The 22,765-nt window shown below is 35.3% G+C and overlaps 2 protein-coding genes across 2 annotated transcripts; one reads left to right on the top strand and one right to left on the bottom strand.

The window, feature by feature from the left end:
• The first annotated feature begins 1,424 nt into the window (after nt 1–1,424).
• On the top strand, nt 1,425–4,430 carry nr0b1 (nuclear receptor subfamily 0, group B, member 1). The gene is made up of 2 exons (XM_056468223.1): nt 1,425–2,060; nt 3,450–4,430. The coding sequence occupies exons 1-2, from the start codon at nt 1,508–1,510 to the stop codon at nt 3,689–3,691; spliced, it is 795 nt and encodes a 264-aa protein (XP_056324198.1). The 5' UTR covers nt 1,425–1,507; the 3' UTR covers nt 3,692–4,430.
• Nucleotides 4,431–7,100: 2,670 nt separating this feature from the next.
• Nucleotides 7,101–14,708, bottom strand: rnf207a (ring finger protein 207a). Its single transcript, XM_056468321.1, has 7 exons — nt 14,450–14,708; nt 12,846–13,008; nt 11,407–11,592; nt 11,270–11,321; nt 11,043–11,160; nt 8,255–8,317; nt 7,101–8,166 (listed from the first exon to the last, which is right to left on the bottom strand). Exons 2-7 carry the CDS (start codon nt 13,005–13,007, stop codon nt 8,016–8,018), a joined length of 732 nt encoding a protein of 243 aa, XP_056324296.1. The 5' UTR covers nt 13,008; nt 14,450–14,708; the 3' UTR covers nt 7,101–8,015.
• Nucleotides 14,709–22,765: the final 8,057 nt, after the last annotated feature.

Raw genomic sequence — 22,765 nt, 5'->3', positions numbered from 1 at the left:
TGATCCTTGTCTTTGAATTTGAATGGGTGTTTCCCAGTGATGGGTTGCAGCTGGAAGGGCATCCGCTGCATAAAACATATGCTGGATAAATTGGCTGTTCGTTTTGTTGTGGCGACCCCTTGATTAATAAAGGGACTAAGACAAAAAGAAAATGAATGAATGAATGAACAGCAATCCTTTAGCTCTATCAGCTGATTTTTTCCCCCACATATAATGTTTCAAGTATTTTAATTACAGTAACTAATTGCTTTGTAACTAGTTAAACCCCACATTGAATATGACCAAACGGGGACTTATGTAAATACCATTTTTAATACTTAGGTTTAAATATTATGATGAATTGTTTTGCATTATTATGTATTGTAATACTGAATACATTTATTGTTGATGAGTATTATTGATAATTAGCAAAGTAATGTTGTAGACCTACTAATATCAAATTAGATTAGTAATATCATTCATTAATTCATTTTCTTTTCGGCTTAGTTCCTTTATTCATCAGGGGTTGCCACAGCGCAAAGAACCGCCAACTTATCCAGCACGCGTTTCACGCAGCATATGCCCTTCCAGCTGCAACCCATCACCAGGAAACACCCATACACTCATTCACACACATACAATATGGACAATTTAGCTTATTAAATTCACCTATATTGTGCATGTCTTTGGACTGTGGGGGAAACCTAAGCCCCCAGAGGAAACCCACGCCAACACGGGGAGAACATGCAAACTCCACACAGAAATGCCAACTGACCCAGCCAGGACTCAAACCAGCGACCTTCTTGTTGTGAGGTGACAGTGCTAACCACTGAGCCACCTTGTCACCCTAGATTAGTAATATTATATACAATTTTATTTGTAATATATCATTTACCCCAACTATTCCTGTTAATATTTTATATTTTGAAGGTTTTATAACTTTATTTATAATGCTGCTTTCCAATTACCCCTTATTGTTAATATAATATAATAATATTTGTTTAGTTGCATATATTATATTAATTCTATTATAGTAATTCTATAATAATTATAATAAAGTGGAATATTAATTTGTTGTTTAAATAATAATTGTAATTAGATTTTAAATTATTTGAATTTTAATATTTAATCATACACATGCATGTTTTAACTAGATATAATGTATTGATTATAATTTTAATTTGCATATTTATCATAAAATTTTATCATTCATATGTTATAAAATAAAAATAGGTGATTTTATGTTTCACTATGTTGGTGGGAATAAGTGTTGCCCATGACTTTCTCTAGTAGCCCAGTTGCCCAGTACACAAACCCACACGTCACACCAACACATTACACAGAGACTACACCGCCCCCTATGTGTGCATGGAAGTGAGACAGTGGGAGGCGTCCTGTGTGCTCTTTAAAAACTCTAAACTATTTGCCATTTGAGTGGACGGTAACACAGACCTCAGCCGTGCATGGACATCTCCAAGCGTGCAGCTCAGCACAGTTTCAGCAACGAAACATAAGCAGCACTGCGAGGATGGCTTACTTTGACAGCGGCTGCCACTGCAGCAGCGAGCGGCGGCAGAACAGCATCTTATACAGCATCTTAAAGAACGACAGTCAGTCTGCGCAACTTGGGAACCAGCCGCGCGCCCCGAGGCTCGCCGTGTCCATGCGCGCCTGTGCCTGCGGCTCCAAGAGGAAAGTGTCCCTCCGTTCTCCTCAAACCACATGCAAAGCCGCGTCCGCCGTCCTGGTCAAGACCCTGAAGTTCGTAAAGAACGTCCCGTGCTTTCGCGAGCTGCCGGCGGATGATCAGCACACGCTGGTGCGCAGCGGCTGGGCACCGCTGCTGGTGCTTGGTATGGCGCAGGACAGGATCGACTTCGAGACTTCGGAGACGCAGGAGCCCAGCATGCTGCAGCGAATTTTAACGAGCGGACAGGACAAGCAGGACAACCAGAGCCATAACGGCGGAGTAGCGTTGACCGACGTGCAGGGTATTAAAATGTTTCTGAGGAAATGCTGGGGACTGGACATAAGCACTAAGGAGTACGCGTACTTGAAAGGGGCCATTCTGTTCAACCCAGGTGAGCCGCGATGCTACATTGCTGCTGGCGTAGCCTATACCTGAGTTAGGACACTTCCGTTTAAAATGAACTGCTTTTATGCGAGTCACGTTGGGATTGTTAAATGTAGCTGCAAGTAGACACGAATTTGGATAGTTCATAGTTTCATTGTTTTACTTTTTTTCTCACAATGCAATTATTAATAACAAAATAATAATAATATAAATAATTAATATACGTCATAAATAATATTATAAAATTCACTAATGTAAACAGTTCATTGTTGTTTTACATGTTAACTCTTTAGAATTTAATTCACACTGTAATTAGTAAAATTAATTACTCAATATTAATAATAAAAAGAACTACATCAAAATACATGTTACTTTTAACTTTAACTCATTTATTATTATTAATGTTTATTAACATTTATGAAGATGATAGAAATAATAATAATAATAATACTAGGAAGAAGAAAACCTGACTTGTAACAGTAGTTGATCATAATGTTAATTTTCACATAGTAATTATTATTTTACATTAATAATAATAATAATAAATAATAATAATACATTGTAATAATACTTTTTTACATTAACTATTATATTTATTAATATTCATAATATTATTTTAATATTTATAATTGAACACCTACAAGAAAAATTCACATAAGTAGAAAAACATCAGTAATAAAAGTATTCTCTTTAAACTATTTTTAATATTGACATAATAAACCATGAGAGCTGATCTCTATTAATGTTTATTAATCTATTATGTATTAATGTTTTCATTGTTATAGAAGGTTAATTTTCTCTCTCTCTCTCTCTCTCTCTCTCTCTCTCTCTCTCTCTCTCTCTATATATATATCTATCTATATATTTTATATATATATATATATATATATATATATATATATATAGAGAGAGAGAGAGAGAGAGAGAGAGAGAGAGAGAGAGAGAGAGAGAATTAACCAGTAAACTATATATATATATATATATATATATATATATATATATATATATATATATATATATATATATATATATATATATATATATATAGTTTACTTGTTAAATAACTTATGGAACAAAAAATGTTATGTCTGTCCTAAAATAATACCCCCAAGTGTCATTCTTTATTTAAAAAAAGAAAAGAAAGAAAGATAGAAAGAAAAAAAGCTAATTCAACTTTATTTATAATTTTTTGACTTGGGGTATGCTACTAAACATAAACAAACACTTATAGTAATGTATGAATCAAATAAGAATCGTGACTCATTATCATGAATTGTTCCCAAGAAATTGAGAATGCTGATCAAATATACAAGTAGTAAAAATGAGGGTAATTTTATGTCATTCAAATCTTCCTGGCATGCGACATAACAAGTTTCCCTCAATCTCTTGTTCTCAGATGTTGCTGGGCTGCAGTGTCAACATTACATCCAGGCCCTGCAGAGTGAGGCAAACCAGGCACTTAATGAATATGTCAAAATGATTCACCGCGGGGACAGTGCAAGATTCGCCAAACTCTTCCTCGCTCTTTCCATGCTGAGATCCATCAACGCCAATGTAGTGGCTGGGCTCTTCTTCAAACCCGTCATTGGCGCGGTCAACATGGAGGAACTCCTTCTGGAGATGTTTTATGGAAAATAAACTTTGAAAAAAAACTGGGACAGAATTATCAAACTTGGAAAGAGCGACAGTCACCGTTGGATGGACAGATTTTGAAAATGACTGATTCCTTTTTACACATGCTATTTTTGTACAATATATAAGAGCTCTCCTTTTTGCCTTCTGAGTTGAACTCATCACTGAACCCAAAGTTGATGACAATATTTTTCCCATTTGGGGAAAGAGCTTTATAACTTTGTTCTGATTGTTTTTTGTTTACTTGCTTATCTGTAATGTCTTGTTGCATTTTGATGAATGTTTATTTGATTCTGGGAGACACTTTATAATAACTTTCTTTAGGAAATCATTAACAAGCATTCATTTACATATGTGCTTCATTTACATTGAAATGTAATTATATTTGATGTACCTATATTTCATTTAATAATAGCCTAATATATGATTTCATATGAGCCTAATATATGATGGTTTCCTGATATTATTCGTTATCTGATGAACTGTTTGCATTATTAAATGTGATGATTTTGTTATTGTCAATGAAAGTTATTATAAAGTGTAAACTATTTTTGAAAATAAGAAAGTATTGTACTTTTTTTTTTTGCAATGGCATACTGGTTACACTCCGTCACATTTCTCACAACATAATGGACAGGTATGTCTTTTTGCATAACCCTAACAGATAAACATGCCCGTGTGATGACATACATGAGCACAAATACAAAACAGTAATGAAAATAAAAACAATAATTAGGAAATCAAAGATGGTGGCATTCTTGTTTTTACCTCAAGCAATGTAGTTCAGCAAACCATTTCAGGTTGCCTATAGGTGGTGACTGTTATGGTTAAGGCATCATAAACATTTTTTCATTTATTCATTTTCCTTTGGCTTACTCCCTTTATTCATCAGGGGTCACCACAGCGGAATGAACGGCCAACTTATCCAGCAGATGTAATATGCATGGGATGCCCTTCCAGCCGCAACCCATCACTGGGAAACATCCATACACTGTTGCACTCACTCACATACACTACACTCACTAACAATTTAGTTTATTCAATTCACCTCTACTGCATGTCTTTGGACTGTGGGGGAAACCGGAGCACCCGGAGGAAACCCAAGCAAACACAGGGAGAATATGCCTGTACACCACACAGAAATGCCAACTGACCCAGCTGGGGCTCAAATCAGCAACCTTCTTGCTGTGAGGCGGTTGTGCGACCCACAGCGCCACCGTGCTGCCCCTGGTTGAGGCATCATAAATAAGCATTTAAATCAATCAATTTATCAAACAATCAATCAATTTATTTTCCTTCGGCTTAGTCCCTTTATTCATCAGGGGTTGTCACAGTGGAATTAACCACCAACTTATCCAGCATATGTTTTACACAGCGGATATATGCCCTTTTATTTAATAAGTTTTAATTTAATATAAATTTAAGCCATTAGCAGCATACTAAACAGAACACTACAAAGTCTTAAACTATTTTAAACATGCTAACAACATGCAAGGACAGAACTTGGTCTTAAGATGTAGGCTAAATATGTTAAACATGTCAGAAACTTGCTAGCAACATGTAAACACAATCTTTATATGTTAAGTCATGTTAGAAACTGGCAGTACTTTACCAAAACACACTACCAACTATAACCGGCCACTATAGACTACATATAACGATTTTAACAGTGGTGAGTCAAGTTAGAAACTTAACAACCTTTTATAATACTACCAGATACACATGCCATGCTAGCAATATCCTTCTGCTAAAATGTGGTCCTACTTCAAGTTAAATCAAAGATGAATGATTCCCTCAAATGATTCATTCATAAAAGCTCATTCACTTGGTACAAACAGTGAATTGCTGGATTCATAACTGCACACTATCATACTTTTATTAGCCTACTACCACTACAGAATGTTCAGAAACAGGGTAGTGTAGTTCATTGTACATCTTTGTCGAGTCACTGAGTCATTCATCGGCAACACCGATTCATTCATGAAGATGATACAAGCAAAGACGTAAGCTGCTTGTTATGTCCTATATATTAAACATAGTTTTTGGAGTATACAATTATTTGTTGTTTTTTTTCAGTATTCAGTAAGATAATCTGATTAACGTTAATAATTACGGTCTAGTTGTGGATGTGGCAGAAAAACAAAACCATGCTGTTTACAACCAGGTAAGCTTTAACGTCTTAACGTGTACGTAAATATAACAAGGCACGTGTGCATGTATGAAGACCTTGGCGCTGGAGTTCATTCATTCATTCATTCATTAATTAACCCCACTCGCCAATTGCTGCCACCAAATGTATTTTATGAGTCTGAACTTTCACGGACTCTTGAAGGTCGTTATGACTCCGTTTCTGTCTTTTCATCTGTGTACCTGAACACTGTCAATATTTACCTTCCGTATAGAGACGTGGCTCTGTAGTTTCATTTATTTACAAGGTTAGTCTGGTATTAGAAAGCGCTGATCTATTCATTGTTGAACCAAGCATAAAGGTGCTGAAAAACATATCAAAGAAAAGATGCTTTGAGGGTCCTAGTACAAAAAACAAAATGAAAAATGAAATGAAAACGTCTGACTGGTCTTTTTTATTAACGTTAAATAACACAATTATCAAATAAACAGTGTAATTTGACAGAAAACCAATATGACCAATAAGAGAGACAAAATGAAGATAATCGACAGCTGTCAGTCTGTCACAAATGAGGCAGAGACAGGTGAGAATAGATAGAAGAGAGCTTGTTGTGGTCAGCTGGTGATGTCACAGTTTTGAAGAGTTTATTTTTATTGTGTCATTAAGAGCCAAGAACTTTGGTGACTCAGTTGGGGAATTATTCATAAAGACAAACAACCAAAAAATAAGTTACACATGGAAAAATGGTATCTTTATATTAACCAGTTTAGTTTAGATCAAGAAATTATATTGTTAAAATGTAAGTGCTTTAATTTATTGCTACACATCAAAGCGCATTTTTGCTTTAAATGGCACCTATGATGAAAATCAACTTTTGTAAGGTGTTTGGACAGAACTCTGTGTAGGTATAGAGTGTCCACAGTCATATTGGGGTGATATAAAGACAATAAGTCTTTTTACATTTCCTGACATTAAAAATAGGATCCAAATCCCTCCCATTTTGAGGCCCACTGCAACGTGACGTAGGAGTGCGGTTTCCCTGGCTACTGATTTGCCTCATATCAACATGTCTCCGTAGTAACGCGTATAATCATATCAACGAGACAGGACGTGCGCAAAACAACTAAAAGATCTGTTCAGCTCTCTGTGATCATCAATCACAGTGCATGCTTGTCATGAATTACAGCAATTTTACCAACTTTTCTTTATCAACACAGCCACGTCAGTACAATTATAAGAGAAGACGCTTCAATCAAGGTTTGTGGATGTTCAATCAGGTTTATTTTGTACATTAACATAACAGATATCCATACAGCGGTGGATATTAACATGTATCCTGTCACATTTGTCTGCAAAGTTAATCTCGTGTGCTGTCAACATTGACTCATCATTGCAGCTCCACAACAAATACATCAAATAATCATTGGGAAAGTTCTTTCTGTAGTATTTCTCACAAACGTTACGTGAGATCTGCTTCCTTCATGTCTGTCACTGTGCTGTTTATCTGACGGAGCCAAGGGCGGAGATTGAGGCACAGTCTGACACTGTAAATTAGCACAAAAAAACTATTTTCAAAACCAAATTATTATTCAACAATCTTTAGCTGTGAACAGTCTCAAAATAGTGTTTAACCCGAATTTATAGAATTAGACATAAAATAGGTGGTCACTTTTGACCGGGAACACCACAGGTGTAAGTAGGTTGACTAAAACACTCAAAATTCAGAGAAAGAGGTGATCATAACTTTTAAGTTCAAATGAATAGTGTTGAGGATATCATAGGGCCTTGAGGCAATCAGATGTAAAACACAAAGTTTTTAGAGTGTTTTAAGTTGTAAATGGGTCAGATTGGACCAGAACACGACAGGAAGGTTAATGCATTTCTCATATCATTTATATTCATCATTTTTATTCAGCTTTATTTCAATAACCAAACATGATTAATAATTGTTTTCAGTAAACAATAACAGCACAGATACAAACAAAACTATTTTAAAAAACTAAGAAAAAAAAAAGAAAAGTTACAACCCAAATGCCTGCAAAACATTACAAGCCATCCGATTTAACCGGTTTATAAGTCCAGAATGTTAATATTAATATCAGTTACTGTAAAGCCACATGTTCATGTGTTGACATCTAGGACATGCTTGAAAGCACATGCCACATTTGCAGTCAGTTTTCACCGTCATCCAAGCGCGCAGCTCTAAAGTGGCAGCTCTTTGCCACGAGAGGTCTCTGAAATGTTAATCTGCTCTCCTTGCCAGCAGAAATCAGTTCTCTTTTGCAGCGTCTGGTCGGGTGGCAGGATGAGCGAGCTGTCTGAGTCTCTGTCTGAGCAGCTCTTCTTGTTGCAGCTGGTGGAAGAAATAATGTGTCATTGTGTCTTATATTGTTTTAATATATGCACTTTCAGCTGAGTTGAAGTAGCATCAAATGTATCACCTGATATGGTCTTCATGGGTTTTCACTGTAGTGTAACTGCAGTCATCCTCAAGCATTGGAAATCTGTCAATACAACAGTACAACATACTATTTAAAGTCTAAAATGTCCAACTGCTTAAAAAAAACAATAATTCAGCCAAAAATATAACAAATTAGGGTGCGTTCACATTTATACTTTGGTTATTCATTCATTTCTTCATTCATTCGTTCATTTTCCTTCGGCTTAGTGTCGATTTCAGAGGTTGCCACAGTGGAATGAACCGCCAAGCTATCCAGCATATGTTTTACACAGTGGATGCGACCCAGTATTGGAAAACACACACTCACTCACACAAATTCAAACACTACAGCTAATTTAGTCTATTCAGTTCACCTATACTGCATGTCTATGGACTGTGGAGGAAACCAAAGCCCCCAGAGGAAAACCACGCCAACACGGGAAGAACATGCAAACTCCACACAGTAACTGCAGCCGGGGCTCAAACCAGCAACCTTCTTGCTGTGAGGCGACAGTGCTAACTACTGAGCCACCTTGCTGTCGGGTTGTCTTTATTTATAAAAAAAAAAATAATGCGTTGTTGTGTGCTTTCTTTAAGTGACTCAGATGTTTAGTAATAATAAGACCCTCGTTTATGCCCAAAACACTTGGGGGTAAACAGGGTGCAAAATTGAACAGGGGCTTGGGGCAAAAATAGCATCAAGATTAATTAAAAAAACTCCAAACAATTTAACAAAAAGAAACCTGTTCTGGATTTTGTTATTTTCTTTTTAACAGTTCAATTACGTTTTAGTAATCAAAAAGTATGTTTAGATAATTTAAATCATAAAACTTAATAAATTATTCTTTAGAATTATTTAGCCCTTTTGTGAAATGTTAATTATTTTTCAAATATTTTACCAAGTGCTGTTTAAAGAGAGATTTTTTCAATTTATTTTAAAACATAATAGTTTCTAATATCTACAAACAAATTTGTTTTGTTTTTGCCATGATGACAGTACATAATACACTGTTAAAAATGGGTTCCACTTAATCAATTTGTGAAAGGACAACATGAAGGAATTAAGTTAACTTATTAGTTTTTACGAATTTAAGTGGACTGAATATAAAACAATTGTTTCAAAATAAATGCAAAGATTCAACTCAAACTCAAAGAAAGTTGTTTTAGCTCATTTAAAATAAGTAGTTTGAACAAACAGAAAACATATTTTTTGGTGTATTTTATTAGGTTTTTTTGCAATGTATATTTATATATACACTACCTGACAAAAGTCTTGTCACCTATCTAAGTTTTAGGAACAACAAATAATAACTTGACTTCTAGTTGATAATTTGGTATCAGAAGTGGTTTTATAAAAGGCAAAGGCTTAGATTATGCTAATTTTGCCAAAATAAAATATGATCATGTCTTGATTTTTAATTATTTAATTAGGACAGTAAGGTCTGACTTTGCTTACAGAAACAATGTACAGTATAGAATATAAAAAAAAAATTATATTGTGCATGACTTCCATGAACATGGAAGACTGCATCCATACATCTCTGCAATGACTCAAATAGCTTATTAATAAAGTCATCTGGAATGACAAAGAAAGCAAGACTCCCTGGACTCTTGTGCAGGACTCCCAGAGTTCATCAAGATTCTTAGGATTCATCTTCAATGCCTCCTCCTTCATCTTACCCCAGACATGCTCAATAATGATCATATCTGGTGTCTGAGCTGGCCAATCCTGGAGCACCTTGATTTTCTTTGCTTTCAGGAACTTTGATGTGGAGGCTGAAGTATGAGAAGGAGCGCTATCTTATTGAAGAATTTGCCCTCTTCTGTGGTTTGTAATGGGCAGCCCAAATGTCTTGATAGCTCAGGCTGTTGATGTTGCCATCCACTCTGCAGATCTCTCGCATGCTCCCATACTGAATTTATGTTTTTTTTTTTTACTGATTTCTATGAGAATCTTGGGTCCATGCAGATTCCAATAGGTCTTCTGCAGTATTTGTGATGATTGGGATGCAGCTCAACAGATGATTCATCTGAAAAATCTACCCTCTGATACTGTTCCAAATGATCAACTAGAAGTCAAGTTATTGTTTGTTGCTCTTACAGCTGGGATCGATACAAGACTTTCCAGCAAAACTAAAATAAATAACTTTCTCTAGAAGAAAAATACAATGCCGTGAAAACTTCCCTGCTTTATTAAACATCACATGGGAAATAAATTTATAAATAATCTACATTTTACAGGAGGGTTAATAATTTTGTCTTCAGATGTACAGTATCTAGTTTATGCATCACGTGCTTTGGAAATACATGTATGCAACATTTTAGCAGCATTTAATTAAACAATTTGTTGATAACTTTATTAATTAAAATTTATTGTGCAATGATTGACTGAAGTAATCAGAGAAAAAGGACACAACAGATATATTTAATATAAAATGCTTTTGTGAAAGTAAAAAAGGAAATGCCCCTGGAAATCAATACCAAATATTTCCACTTAATAGAAACATGAAATTTGAAAGCGTGTTGCATTAAACCACTCTACAACTATTTTAACATGTTTTTTATTGCTGCTTACTACCATTATATGGACAAGCATGAGCAGGACGTATTTAAAAATGTCTCCTTTCTGTGAGACAATAAAAGAGAAGGTGTACGGCATTGAGACCGCACCAGCTTGAGTAAATAATGATTGAATATTCATTTCTGGGTGAACTAATCCATTAAGCAAATAGAATGCAGAAGTAAAATATTCAAATCTTAGACATGAATATTTAAAACAGCAAAACAACCTGGGTTCCAGACGCTCTTTCACTTTTGCTATGGATAAGATGTAGGGTCCAATTTGCCGTGCGATAGTCGTCAAGTAGGAATTTTCTTGCCTCAGCTGCAGAAGGTCATGAAGCTGCGCTGTAATTAGCAAATGAATTAGTTGGCTAATTAGTGGGAAATAAACAGCTTAGCATGCAGGGTAAAATGAACCCTGAGGCAGCGCAGACAATGTGTTGGTTTTTCTCACCTTCATAAATCTCTTGCTCATCGGTTACTCTTTGAAAGGTCATGTCCCATATCTGAAAACACATCCAGAATACTCTAAGGCGCGCTTGCGTTTTGAAAGAATAATATGTGTTTGCAGGAAATATAATTTAGACTCACCTCCTCAAATACAGCCCGCTGGGTCTGTACGGCTGAGTATTGAGACGCGATCTGTTCGTCAATGAGAAGACATCTTTCCAGGATCTCATCCATGGTGTCCGTGTTGATGAGAGAGTGATGTTTCGTCAGGTCTCTGTGCATCTCCTGAACCTCATCCTTCAGTCTTTGGACTTCTGTCTGAAGAGACTGGAATATAAAATATGCATGATCAATGAAACAATTAATATATGCACTGTATATTATATTATGAGACTCCAAATATGAGGAAAACTTGATTTAGAGTACATAAAGGGAACGAAGAAGGATTTTGTCTATCTGTTTCATTCACTCTATTTTCATATTTTAAACAAATGAGAGTGGAAATCTGTATTTTCTAGCATGTACATTAATTAACCTCACTGCTAAGACTTTGCCGCAATGTTACAGTTATTTACTGCAAAAATGTACAATAGTACAATACACTATTGTACATGAAGTACAATCCTTCATACATTCTTTACAGTTCACTACTGTAATATGCACTGCATTGTGGGTAATTTTAAAACTTTTACAGTAACTTACTGCATATTAGGAATTTGCGGTATTCTACTGTAATCAAAATATTCAAGTACTGCTACTGTAGTAGACAAAAATGTGACATTAAATACTTATTAAGTATTAAAAATTAATCATTAAATACTAAAAATTAAAGGTGTTGTACTGCTATAATGTAAATAAATTGCAGTAAAGGTACTGTAAAATATTTGTTTGTCAGACTGTAAAATTTAAATGTGGTAAAGGGCATTTTTCTATAAAAGAACTTGCGGTAGGGCTATTTTACTGTAAAATGAAATTTCGGTAGGGCCCTGCTACTGTAAAACATATTTACATGTAAGTTACTGTAAAGAGGCAGTTGCGGTAACTTGCTGGCAACAGTGCTGCCAGTAAGTTACCTCAAAAATACAATTAAATGTCTAACAGTGCTGTGAAATGGCTCAATGAGCATGTTTATGTTTCCTGTATTGCTGTGTAGTGTATGTGCATGCCATGGTATTTTATATCAGCTGAGAACTTGTGAAGAGTTTATAAAATTTGTAAAGATGTCCAAACACACCAGGAATTTCTGTTACACAGATGAATATCTGCTTCTAGTAAGCTTACCTTTATTGAACTTAACAGAAAACACTGGTACCATAAAATAATAAAAATAAAACAGGAATGCTTGAGAATTCTGTATTTTCTATAGTATTTCACTTAATAGTAGTATTTTTGTATTTTCTATAGTATTTCACTTACACATAATTTCAGTCAAACTATAGCAGAGTTTGTTTGAAATCAGACTGAAACCCATCTTTAGTTTTGCATTAAAATTTAGATGGCAACGGTCACACTTATACAGCGCAAAAACACATTTTTATCTGACCAAACCTGTCAGACTTGAAAAGCATCCTAATTCTCACCCTGTAGCTCTTTTCGAAGTTGCGGCAGTGCTCAGTAAAGGGCGACTCTCTGCCCTGCGCCAGCAACACCTTGGTGCAAATGTGTCTGTGAAAGGTGGGCCTGCGGCCAAAAGGCATTTCACTGAGAGACAGAGACGGACACGGCATAGAGAGAGCAGACATCCTGTGAAACAATGAGAGAGAGAGACATATGAAAACACTGTTTAAATTAATCTTCCAAAAGGAGGGGGGATTATTTTACTTGTCATCTGATTGTACTTATTTATCACCTGTAGATTGTTAGATTTCCCATTTTTTAGGAGTGAGAATTTCTTGACTGGCCAAGATTTGAACTTGACAAAAAGTGGTTAACAGATAAAATCAAAAGCCCATTTACCAAAAAAAGAAGAAATAAATAAAATGTAAAATTATATTAATAAAAAATATAAATACAACAAAGACAAGATCACATTTACTCTTTTATTCCAGTGTCAATCAGACTGTTGAACACTAACCAGTGATGCTTATGTCTGTCTATGTATGTGTTTTTATGTGCGTGTTTTTATTCTTTAGTTTATCAGGCTTTGCTGAAATGCTCACGTCCACAAAAAATGTCCCCCTTAGGGGACAATAAAGTATACAAACAAACAAACAAACAAACATTTAACATTTTCGTGTTGTTTTATTCAGAACTGTATTTGATGTATTATTTATATTCTAATAAAGAATGTTTTTAAATTATTGACATTGAATAATGTTTTGTTGTTAAAATTTTGTTACATTTTAGTTATAGTTATATCATGTTTATCATTTCTCTGGGTTTTGTTATTCATTTCTCATTGCTTTCATTTTTAATGCTTTTATTTTTATTTATTGTCCTTGTTTTACTCATTTTAGAACTTAAACCTTTTTCTCAAGTTTTATGTTGACCAAGCTTTGTTTCAATTAATGAATTGCTAAAATGTAGTAAAATTTTATTTTGTTATTACACTAAAAAAAAAAAGACTTTTGCTGCTTGTTCAAACTAATCTAAAATAAGCTGAAACAACACTATTCTAAAGTTGTTTTTGGGACAGCCTAATTGTTTTGTGTTGAATCTACTTAAAATTGTAAAAACCATTAAGTTAACATAATCGATTTGTGCTGGGACAATATGAAGAAATTGTGGAATCCAGCATCTTTGTACCGTGCAAAACAAACTTAAACATGTTTTGTTTAGTGAAAGAAATAAAAATTTATTAATTTAAACAAAGAACAGATTTCTTTATATTTAAAACAATTAAATAATATTTACATTTTATTTCAGCAATTTTTTTTTTAATTTTTAAAAACAAATCAACAAATCAGCACTCATCTATGCAGAGATTCAACATGTTATGCTTTGATTATTAGATCACTAACAGTTAACACTCATCAAAACATTAACCTGTTAAGAACAAGCCAAGCTCATATTTTAATGCATTTCACATTTTTCAGAAACTCATGACTAAAACAACAATTAATGCACAAAAATTCCCAGCATGCCCAAACATCAATTTGATATTACTGAGGTTCAGCAACCAGAATCAAAAGCTCAAGAATGACAAAAGCTCATCAAGCAAAACATTAAGTATAAAGAGAGTCACCTTAGTTCCAAAGCTCCGTTAATCTATCTTCCCTATAGTTCCTGTGGCAGTATAAGTCCCTCGAGTGAGTCTGGACACTGTTTGCTCTCCAAACCTAAGTGACCAGTGTCCAACCCCAAACTTTTACCAAACTGAGACAGTGGCACGAGCTGTGACATCAGAAACACAGGAACAAAGTGCTCTGGGCTACAATCAGAATCCCAGACGCTTCTCTGAAATTCTGTTAAAAATAGTGAGAGAAGCCCGACCCTGTGCTATCCCGTCTGTTGGCATGGGGGTAAATGGGGAGGAGGAGGTTGGTTTGGTGGAGGGCTTGACAAATCTTTGAACGGTGGAGTTGATTGATGTGGAAAGTTGTCAGAGGGACTTGCGTCATTGCACTCTCTGTGGAGAGATGGAGGTTATGGTGCTGGAATGGCATTATTTGTTCTGATCTCTTATCACCTTCAGATGCATTGAGGAGGATGCATATTGTTATATGACGAGTCTTTGATGAAAACAGATGCTATGGCATGGCATGTCAATGAGAATTCAGTACTGGAAACTTTTAATCATGATAAGCTTACAGGATTAGGAGTAATATATGGTGGCTCCAGCAAAGTGTTTGGACTGAGCTACGGATGACAACATATGAATGATGCTGGATTGCGTAATAAAATATTGCAAGTGGATGCATTGAAATTGAAAGAAGAAAAAAGACATTTTGATTTCTTTCAAATATGTCGCAATTTTTTACTCAGTTACTGTATAGTTGATCATATAAATTAAGCATTTGCTGATAGATTGATATGGCTTGTTTCTGCATCTGAAAAGGTGCGAACCAAATGATTTACAGGAACTCAAGAGTTGTGACCCAACACAACTCTATATATATATGTGCAATATCACACTCGTAGCAGTGCGATGTGGGTGTATACCAGTGCAGTGATGACTTAGAAAGTAATTTACCCATTCACGCTGTTTTTCTCTTAGCGTTTATTATGCGGTCTTTGTTGCCATCTTGTGGATGAACATCGTCAACCATCTTTGCTCAAAGACAGGCTAATGGCCGCTGACGCGTCTCTCGGAAATTATAAATATTTTAAAATAGGCACTAAACTTATAAATAAACTGCATAGTTGCAATCTAAACAACAACATTCTCGAATAAAAAAGCCTCATTAAGAACAATATGTTGTCCAACAGCAGCTATATTTGTCAAACTGTAGTGTGTCCTCTGCTTGTTGCTGTATGTAGGCGAAGTAATACACAAGGGTGAAGAGGCGTGATGCAATGGCGCAGTAAGTAGTGCTGTCGCCTTACAGCAGGAAGGTCGCTGGTTCGAGCCTCGGCTTGGTCAGTTGCGGTGTGGAGTTTGCATGTTCTCCCCGTATTCGCGTGGGTTTTCCTCCGGGTGCTCCAGTTTCCCCCACAGTCCAAAGACATGCGGTACAGGTGTATTGGGTAGGCTAAATTGTCCATAGTGTATGAATGTGTATGGATGTTTGCAGAGATGGGTTGCAGCTGGAAGGGCATCCGCTGCGTAAAACATGAGCTGGATAAGTTGGCGGTTCATTCCGCTGTAGTGACCCCGGATTAATAAAGGGACTAAGCCGAAAAGAAAATGAATGAATGAAGGTCAATATTATAGCCCCCTTAAGGATTTTTCTTTAAATTGTCAACACTACAAACCGCTGTTATACAATGATTTGCCTAATTACCCTAACTTGCATAATTAACCTAATTAACCTAGTTAAACCTTTAAAAGATGAGAGGAGGAGGGCAAAAATAAAACCCCGCCCCCTACTTAATATTTCAATTCAGTTGGAAATGCATTATCATACTTGAATAAAAATCAGCAGCAACTTCATACAGAGTTTAAAGCATTTAATTGTTTAAGGAAAATGACAATTGGTCAGAATAACAAAAGCATTCACTTGTCAAGGTAATCCACCAAATACTGATTTCTGAACTATTCTGAAGTTAAAACACTTCTATTTCATTGTCTATTAATTAATATAAACATGTCATAAATTGAATTGAAATTAAATGAATTGAAATCAAATCAAATTAAATGAAATTAAATCAACATTTGTAAACTTTCAAACACTAGCCCAAATTGTATGAATTCTGTCTAGTGACGCAGAGCTGACAGCTGACAACAGGAAGGAGACACTGGCATTACTCAGCCAGTTATTAAGCTCCTAAACAGAAAAAAAAAAACATTTATGTAACCCTCCCTAACAATGACCAGGTGGCAACTGTCCCGTTATAGCCAGAGTTAGTGTGTCTATGAGGTGACAACATGAGGCACAGGAACACAGGAGCCAGACTTCCAGGAAAGCTCTCATTCTGGGAGAAGAGCTCAAAGAGTTATGCCACGGACTGGAGAGCCTTATTCATTCAGCTTAGTATATGTGGACTGTTTTGACCCTTTAGACTGTATTGTGTGTGGGAGATTAGTGCAACAGAAGTGAACGTGCTGGTATCAGAACGAATCTGTATGAGCTGCGATAGAAAGGAATGTGATCCTATAAATGCCTTTTTCTGCAAATCCACTTCAGATCTCGTTGAATACTGGGTCATGTCAAACTCTTGTTGCTATGTAGAGTTTTACAAGTACTTTTCCAAGAAACTGAAGAAGGGGACTTATGCAGTGGGAATGTCTGCTTAGGGTCTGAATATATTTCTGCTTAGTGTTGCAGCTATTTTCTGGACTGATGAATGTGAGCTGTGCAGTTCTATCTTTTGAATCTTCTTCTGAGTTTGTTTGGCACACTCAAAAAAAAATTCTATGCATTTTGTAGGACATTGCATTTTATGTTTGGCAGTCAACATGAAAAAAAGCAAACGGCACTAAACCCATACAGAAATAAGATATGACAATTTATGCAAATTACATATGACATCCAAGTTCATATTTGGATTTCAGTTATATAAAATGTATGTTGTATAGGCATCATATATTTTAAAATATCACAAAAATGGCCATTTACATATACAAGATCTATTTTATATCAGGGCGGTGCATTCCACTGTGGCGACCCCAGATAAATAAAGGGACTAAGCCGAAAAGAAAATGAATGAATTTTATATTAGTGAAATCCAAATATGAATTTGTATGTCATTATAATTGGCATATATTTTCATATATCTTTTTTCTGCATGGGTTTAGTGCCGTTTGCCTTTTTTTTTTGTTTTTTACACAACAACTCAATTTAGTTCCCCCTGTCCTACAAAATGCATAGACTTTTCCCCACACAAAACACATGGCACAATTTTCAAAAATCAATCCAATTTCAAAAAAAAAAAAAAAAAAAAAAAAAAAAAAAAAAAAAAAAAAAACAATAATAATAATAATTGTAACATTGCATCCTTTGTTTGCTTTTGTGTGTCCCAGATATAAAACACATACAGTAAATGCTGAGTCCTAGATTGCAGGCTGACACAAATAGCTTAATTCCTGGAAGACATCAAGTCAGCTGCAGGCAGTGATGTTAAGGGGACAGAGAGAGAGAGAGAGAGAGAGAGAGAGAGAGAGAGAGAGAGAGAGAGAGAGAGAGAGAGAAAAAAAACTCAACAAACATCAGGACTCAATGATATTTCAACACTGACCATCACACCACAATCCATGCAGAACAACTGTCACAGACATTTTAGACTTAGACAGGATTTGTTCAAGAAATATTTACCTTTTGCTGCCATATTCAATGAAAAAAGTCTTTAAATGACTTGAAACATTTGAATGAAAGCATATTAATAATTATAATTGCTGAGATATTCTGGACAATAACTATACTGTACTTTTAATGATAAACTGCTTAAATGCATAAAGGGATAGTTCACAAAAACATATACAATATATATTTTATATAAGGGCGATTCCCCAGATAAATAAAGGGACCAAGCCGAAAAGAAAATGAATAAATGAATGAATGAACAGCTCCAGCAGTGATGTGAAGGGGACAGAGAGATAGAAAAAAACTCAACAAACATCAGGACTCATGAAATGAAACCCAAGCAAATGATATTTTTACGTTTTGCAGCCTTTTTCTCTCAGTGAATGTTTCCTTTTTTTATCAGAAGAGAAGAACTTGCATTAATATTTAGTCTAAATATGGTTGTAGGCTTTGAGCACATATTTAGCTTCGCAATATTATCCCTAAAGAATTAGTTCAATTCCAAAAATGAACATTTCCAGATAGTGGATCTTCTTTGGGGCTCGGTGCTTCAAACTTCCGACTTTCCGACTACTGCAGTTTCAATATAGCTTCAAATGTTTCTAAATGATGCCATCTGTGGGGAAATGATCTTACAGACAGAAACATGGTAATGTTCTTTAAAATTAATAATTTTAGAGCCCTTTGAAGCTGCATTGGCTCTGTGATTTTAAGTTCAAACCACTGAGCACCATAGAAGTCCATTATATGGAGAAAAAACCTTGAAATGTTTCCCTCAAAAACCTGAATTTCTTTTTTGACCGAAGAAATAAGGCAACAACCATCATTGATGACAAGGGGATAAAATCAATTATCTAGAAGTGTAAATGATCTAAAAATATACTCTGGAAGTGATCAAAAACATTAAATGATCATCATCTGTAAAGCTCCCAAAGTTGCCCATTATTTTGGACTGTGGTGTCATTGCGCCCCCTTCTGGTGTGTTTTCTCACCTGCATATTGTTGAATAGGGTGCAGATGGCACATGTTCTGCGTTTGTCTGCATTTCTCCGAGCATGGCCTTCAACAAAGTGATGGCCTCGCGCACTGACGTCTGCAGATCCTTTACTGCTTACAAGGTGAAGCAGGTTAGTACAAGATGCATTCATAAAGATGCTTCCGCTTCACAATGAAGTTTAATTGTTTCCTTTGTTTTCTCCAGATGTTGTTCTAGAGCTTTATAGTCATTCAGCTAGGGGCGTCGCTAGATCCACGTGCCCCAGTAAAAATCTCCAGTGCCCCAGTAAATGCTTTGAGATATGATTTACCTCATATGCAGGTGTATTTATTAAGAGTGGTAATTCCGAAAGAAAGACCCTATTCTCCAGGTGCAACCGAACCAACGCTGGTGAAAGCAGTGTAATCAAAAAGCAAACTGACACATCTCTGCGCGTGCGCAGAGAACCCACGCGCCTCTCGCACGCGCTACTCTTCTGCCAGTGCGAGTGCTGGTAGTTAACATGAAAAAAAAAAGGGAGGCTACTTGCTTGTTACGCGCCGCGCATGCGTTGTAAAACCGGCGTAACAGCCTTTTTTGTTTTGCAAGTCGACAAAACTAAAGCTTAAACAATATGGTGGTGATCTTACTAAGCATGCCTCCTGATGAATGTTTTTGCATGAAGAAAAAAGGAGGGATGAGGAGTCAGGGAGGTTAAACGTAATAAACCTAATTCTCTGCCATGTGTCAAGTCTAAGACAACAGATAATTCTATAACACATCTTTTTTTGTATTTTATTGAATTGTCTATAGAATTTCCATTCTAATGAAATTAATATTTATGCAAAATATTTCTTAAATTATCTTAGCATACCACTATATATATATATATATATATATATATATATATATATATATATATATATATATATATATATATATATATATATATATATATATATATATAACAGATTTGTTGGCTGCACATCCATGATGCGAATCTCCTGTTTCATCACATATAAAATATGATCTATTTGATTGAGATCTGGTGACTGTGGAGGTCATTTGAGTACAGTGAACTCATTGTCCTGTTCAATTAACCAGTCTGAGATTATTCGCACTTTATGACATGGTGCGTTATCCTGCTTGAAGTAGCCATCAGAAGATGGGTACACACACACTGTGGTCATAAAGGGCAGCAGAAATTGAGACTCATCAGACCAGGCAACGTTTTTCCAATCTTCTATTGTCCAATTTTGGTGAGCCTGTGCGATTTGTATCCTCAGTTCTTAGATGACAGGAGTGGCACCCGGTGTGATTTTCTGCTGTCCATCCGCCTCAAGGTTTGACGTGTTGTGCATTCAGATATGCTCTTCTGCATCTTCGGTTGTAACGAGTGGGTATTTCAGTTACTGTTGCCTTTTTTATCTACCAGTCTGGCCATTCTCCTCTGACCTCTGGCATCAACAAGGCATTTGTGCTCCCAGAACTGCAGCACACTGGATGTTATCTCTTTTTCGGACCATTCTCTGTAAATCCTAGAGATGGTTGTGTGTGAAAATCACACTAGATCAGCAGTTTCTGAAATAATCAGACCAGCCCGTCTGGCACCAACAACCATGCCACGTTCAAAGATGCTCGGTTTGAACTACAGCAGATCGTCTTGATCATGTCTACATGGCTAAATGCATTGAGTTGCTGCCATATTCAATGATAAAAATCTTTAAATGACTTGAAACATTTGAATGAAAGCATATTAATAATAATAATGGTTGAGATATTTGTTGCTTATCCTGAAAAACATATAAAGGTATTTCAGTTAGTGCTTTGGCAGAGGATTGGCAATTTCTGAACAATAACTATTCTGTACTTTTACTGATAAACGGCTTTAATGCATAAAGGGATAGTTCACCCAAAAATGAAAATTCTGTCATTATTTACTCACCCTTCACTTGTTAAAATCATATTTGAGTTTTTTTGTCTTCTGTTTACTACAAAAGAAGATATTTTGGGTAATGCTGGTACCTGGCACCTATTGACTTCTATAGTATTTTTTTCTATGGAAGTGGGTCCCAGCATTCCTCAGAATATCTTATTTTGTGCTCAACAGAAGAAAGAAACTCATAAAGATTAAAAACACATGCAGAGACTAAACAAAAAGGTCATTTTCATTTTTGGGTGAGCTATTTCTTTATAATAACAACTTATAAATGGCCTTTATATTAAACTTGAATTGGTTTTGTGGTCCAGAGTCACATATTTACTGTATATTCACAAGCACTTAATCTTTCAGAGAGTCATCATGACAGAACTAGGGTTATTTCTTAAATAAATATATGTATTATGCAGCATTATTCAATGATGATCAAATAAATACTGGTTAAAATTCTACATTTATGCATTCCTAGATTACATATTAACCAAAAGCACATTGTACAAACTTACGGCACTTGCGCTGGCTCTCTGTGATGTGTTTGGCCATGGACATGAAAGCATGCTCGCAAAGCATCTTGGCTTTCTCTGTGACTTCTCGGCACTCTCCACACAGTGGCTCACTGCAGGTGTTACAGTATTACAGAGCCAGCATCTTGTGCATATATAGATACACATATAGTCAAAAATATGTGCTGCTTTTGCTTATGTTGCAAAATAAATAAAGTGTGTGCTTTGCATACTGTTTGCACACTGTACTATACTGATTGTTGAATTACCCAGCAGAAACCTCAGTAAATGGTCCTTTGGGGGAAGTGCATGTGCTCTTGGGGAGGTATCTTCAAAAAAAAAAAAAAGCATGACAAAAATAAACAATAAAAATAAGCATGTTCATTTAATGTACACTGCATTTACTATTTCAACTTTTAACTAATTTAAATTTTAACTAAAAATTTAAGTGGTTGCAAACTATTTATAAGGTCTGAATTTTAACAAACAAATTAATTTGAGCATACTAAATTTAATTTGTTTGTTTAAATTTCTCCAATATAAATTGTTTGCAACCAGTTACCTTAAAGTTTTTTTTAGCAAATCCAATGAGTAATTTTTTCAGTGTACTTACATATTTGAATATAAAAAAGCCATCCATTGTTTAATAGCCCCCCCCCCCACCCCAATTGTGCAATATATGGCACAAATAAAAAAAGTTTTTGTACATTTTAATTTAATTTCTAATCAAATAAATGAATTAATAAATTCTAATAAAATAAATAAGCTTGATGCATTTATTGATATATTCAAATATATTTGGGTTGATCTAATAAATTGTAAGCAAAACTAAATATTTTTATGTATTCATGTCTGATGTAATATTAATATAAAACTTTCCTGGATAAAATAAAAATAAATAATTATGTTATGAATAAATATAATTTATATTTTCTTCATTTTAAACATCTATTCTGCACCAGTTTAGCATCAAAGTGCTGATTTTCTAGATTACACTGTATGAGGGATCATGTGGCACTACAAAGTACAAAGAGCTTCATTATCTGCAACTCTTAAGTGGCAAATTAAGATCTTACACTCGTACTAAACTGAGAAAGATTACACTGTCATACACACATCAAATCAATTCAAATCTGGGCAAGAAAAAACTTGTCTAATTTGGAATGGAGAACTACTTTTACCCACTGAACCACAGACTGCTGGCACCAGTACACTGGTCTTGTAAAGCCAGGCTACAAGG

The sequence above is a fragment of the Danio aesculapii genome, chromosome 11 (genome assembly GCF_903798145.1).
Source record: "Danio aesculapii chromosome 11, fDanAes4.1, whole genome shotgun sequence".
In the NCBI taxonomy this organism is placed as follows: Eukaryota; Metazoa; Chordata; class Actinopteri; order Cypriniformes; family Danionidae; genus Danio; species Danio aesculapii.
This window is presented reverse-complemented; position numbering and strand designations above follow the sequence as displayed.

Excerpts from the sequence above, each read along its gene's own strand:
- nr0b1 (XM_056468223.1), top strand. The coding sequence starts at position 1,508 with ATGGCTTACTTTGACAGCGGCTGCCACTGCAGCAGCGAGCGGCGGCAG. Across the intron at positions 2,061-3,449 it reads GGCCATTCTGTTCAACCCAG|ATGTTGCTGGGCTGCAGTGT; the intron begins GTGAGCCGCGAT and ends TCTTGTTCTCAG.
- rnf207a (XM_056468321.1), bottom strand. The coding sequence starts at position 13,007 with ATGTCTGCTCTCTCTATGCCGTGTCCGTCTCTGTCTCTCAGTGAAATG. Across the intron at positions 11,161-11,269 it reads TGAGCAAGAGATTTATGAAG|CGCAGCTTCATGACCTTCTG; the intron begins GTGAGAAAAACC and ends TGCTAATTACAG. Across the intron at positions 8,167-8,254 it reads ACCCATGAAGACCATATCAG|CTGCAACAAGAAGAGCTGCT; the intron begins GTGATACATTTG and ends TTCTTCCACCAG.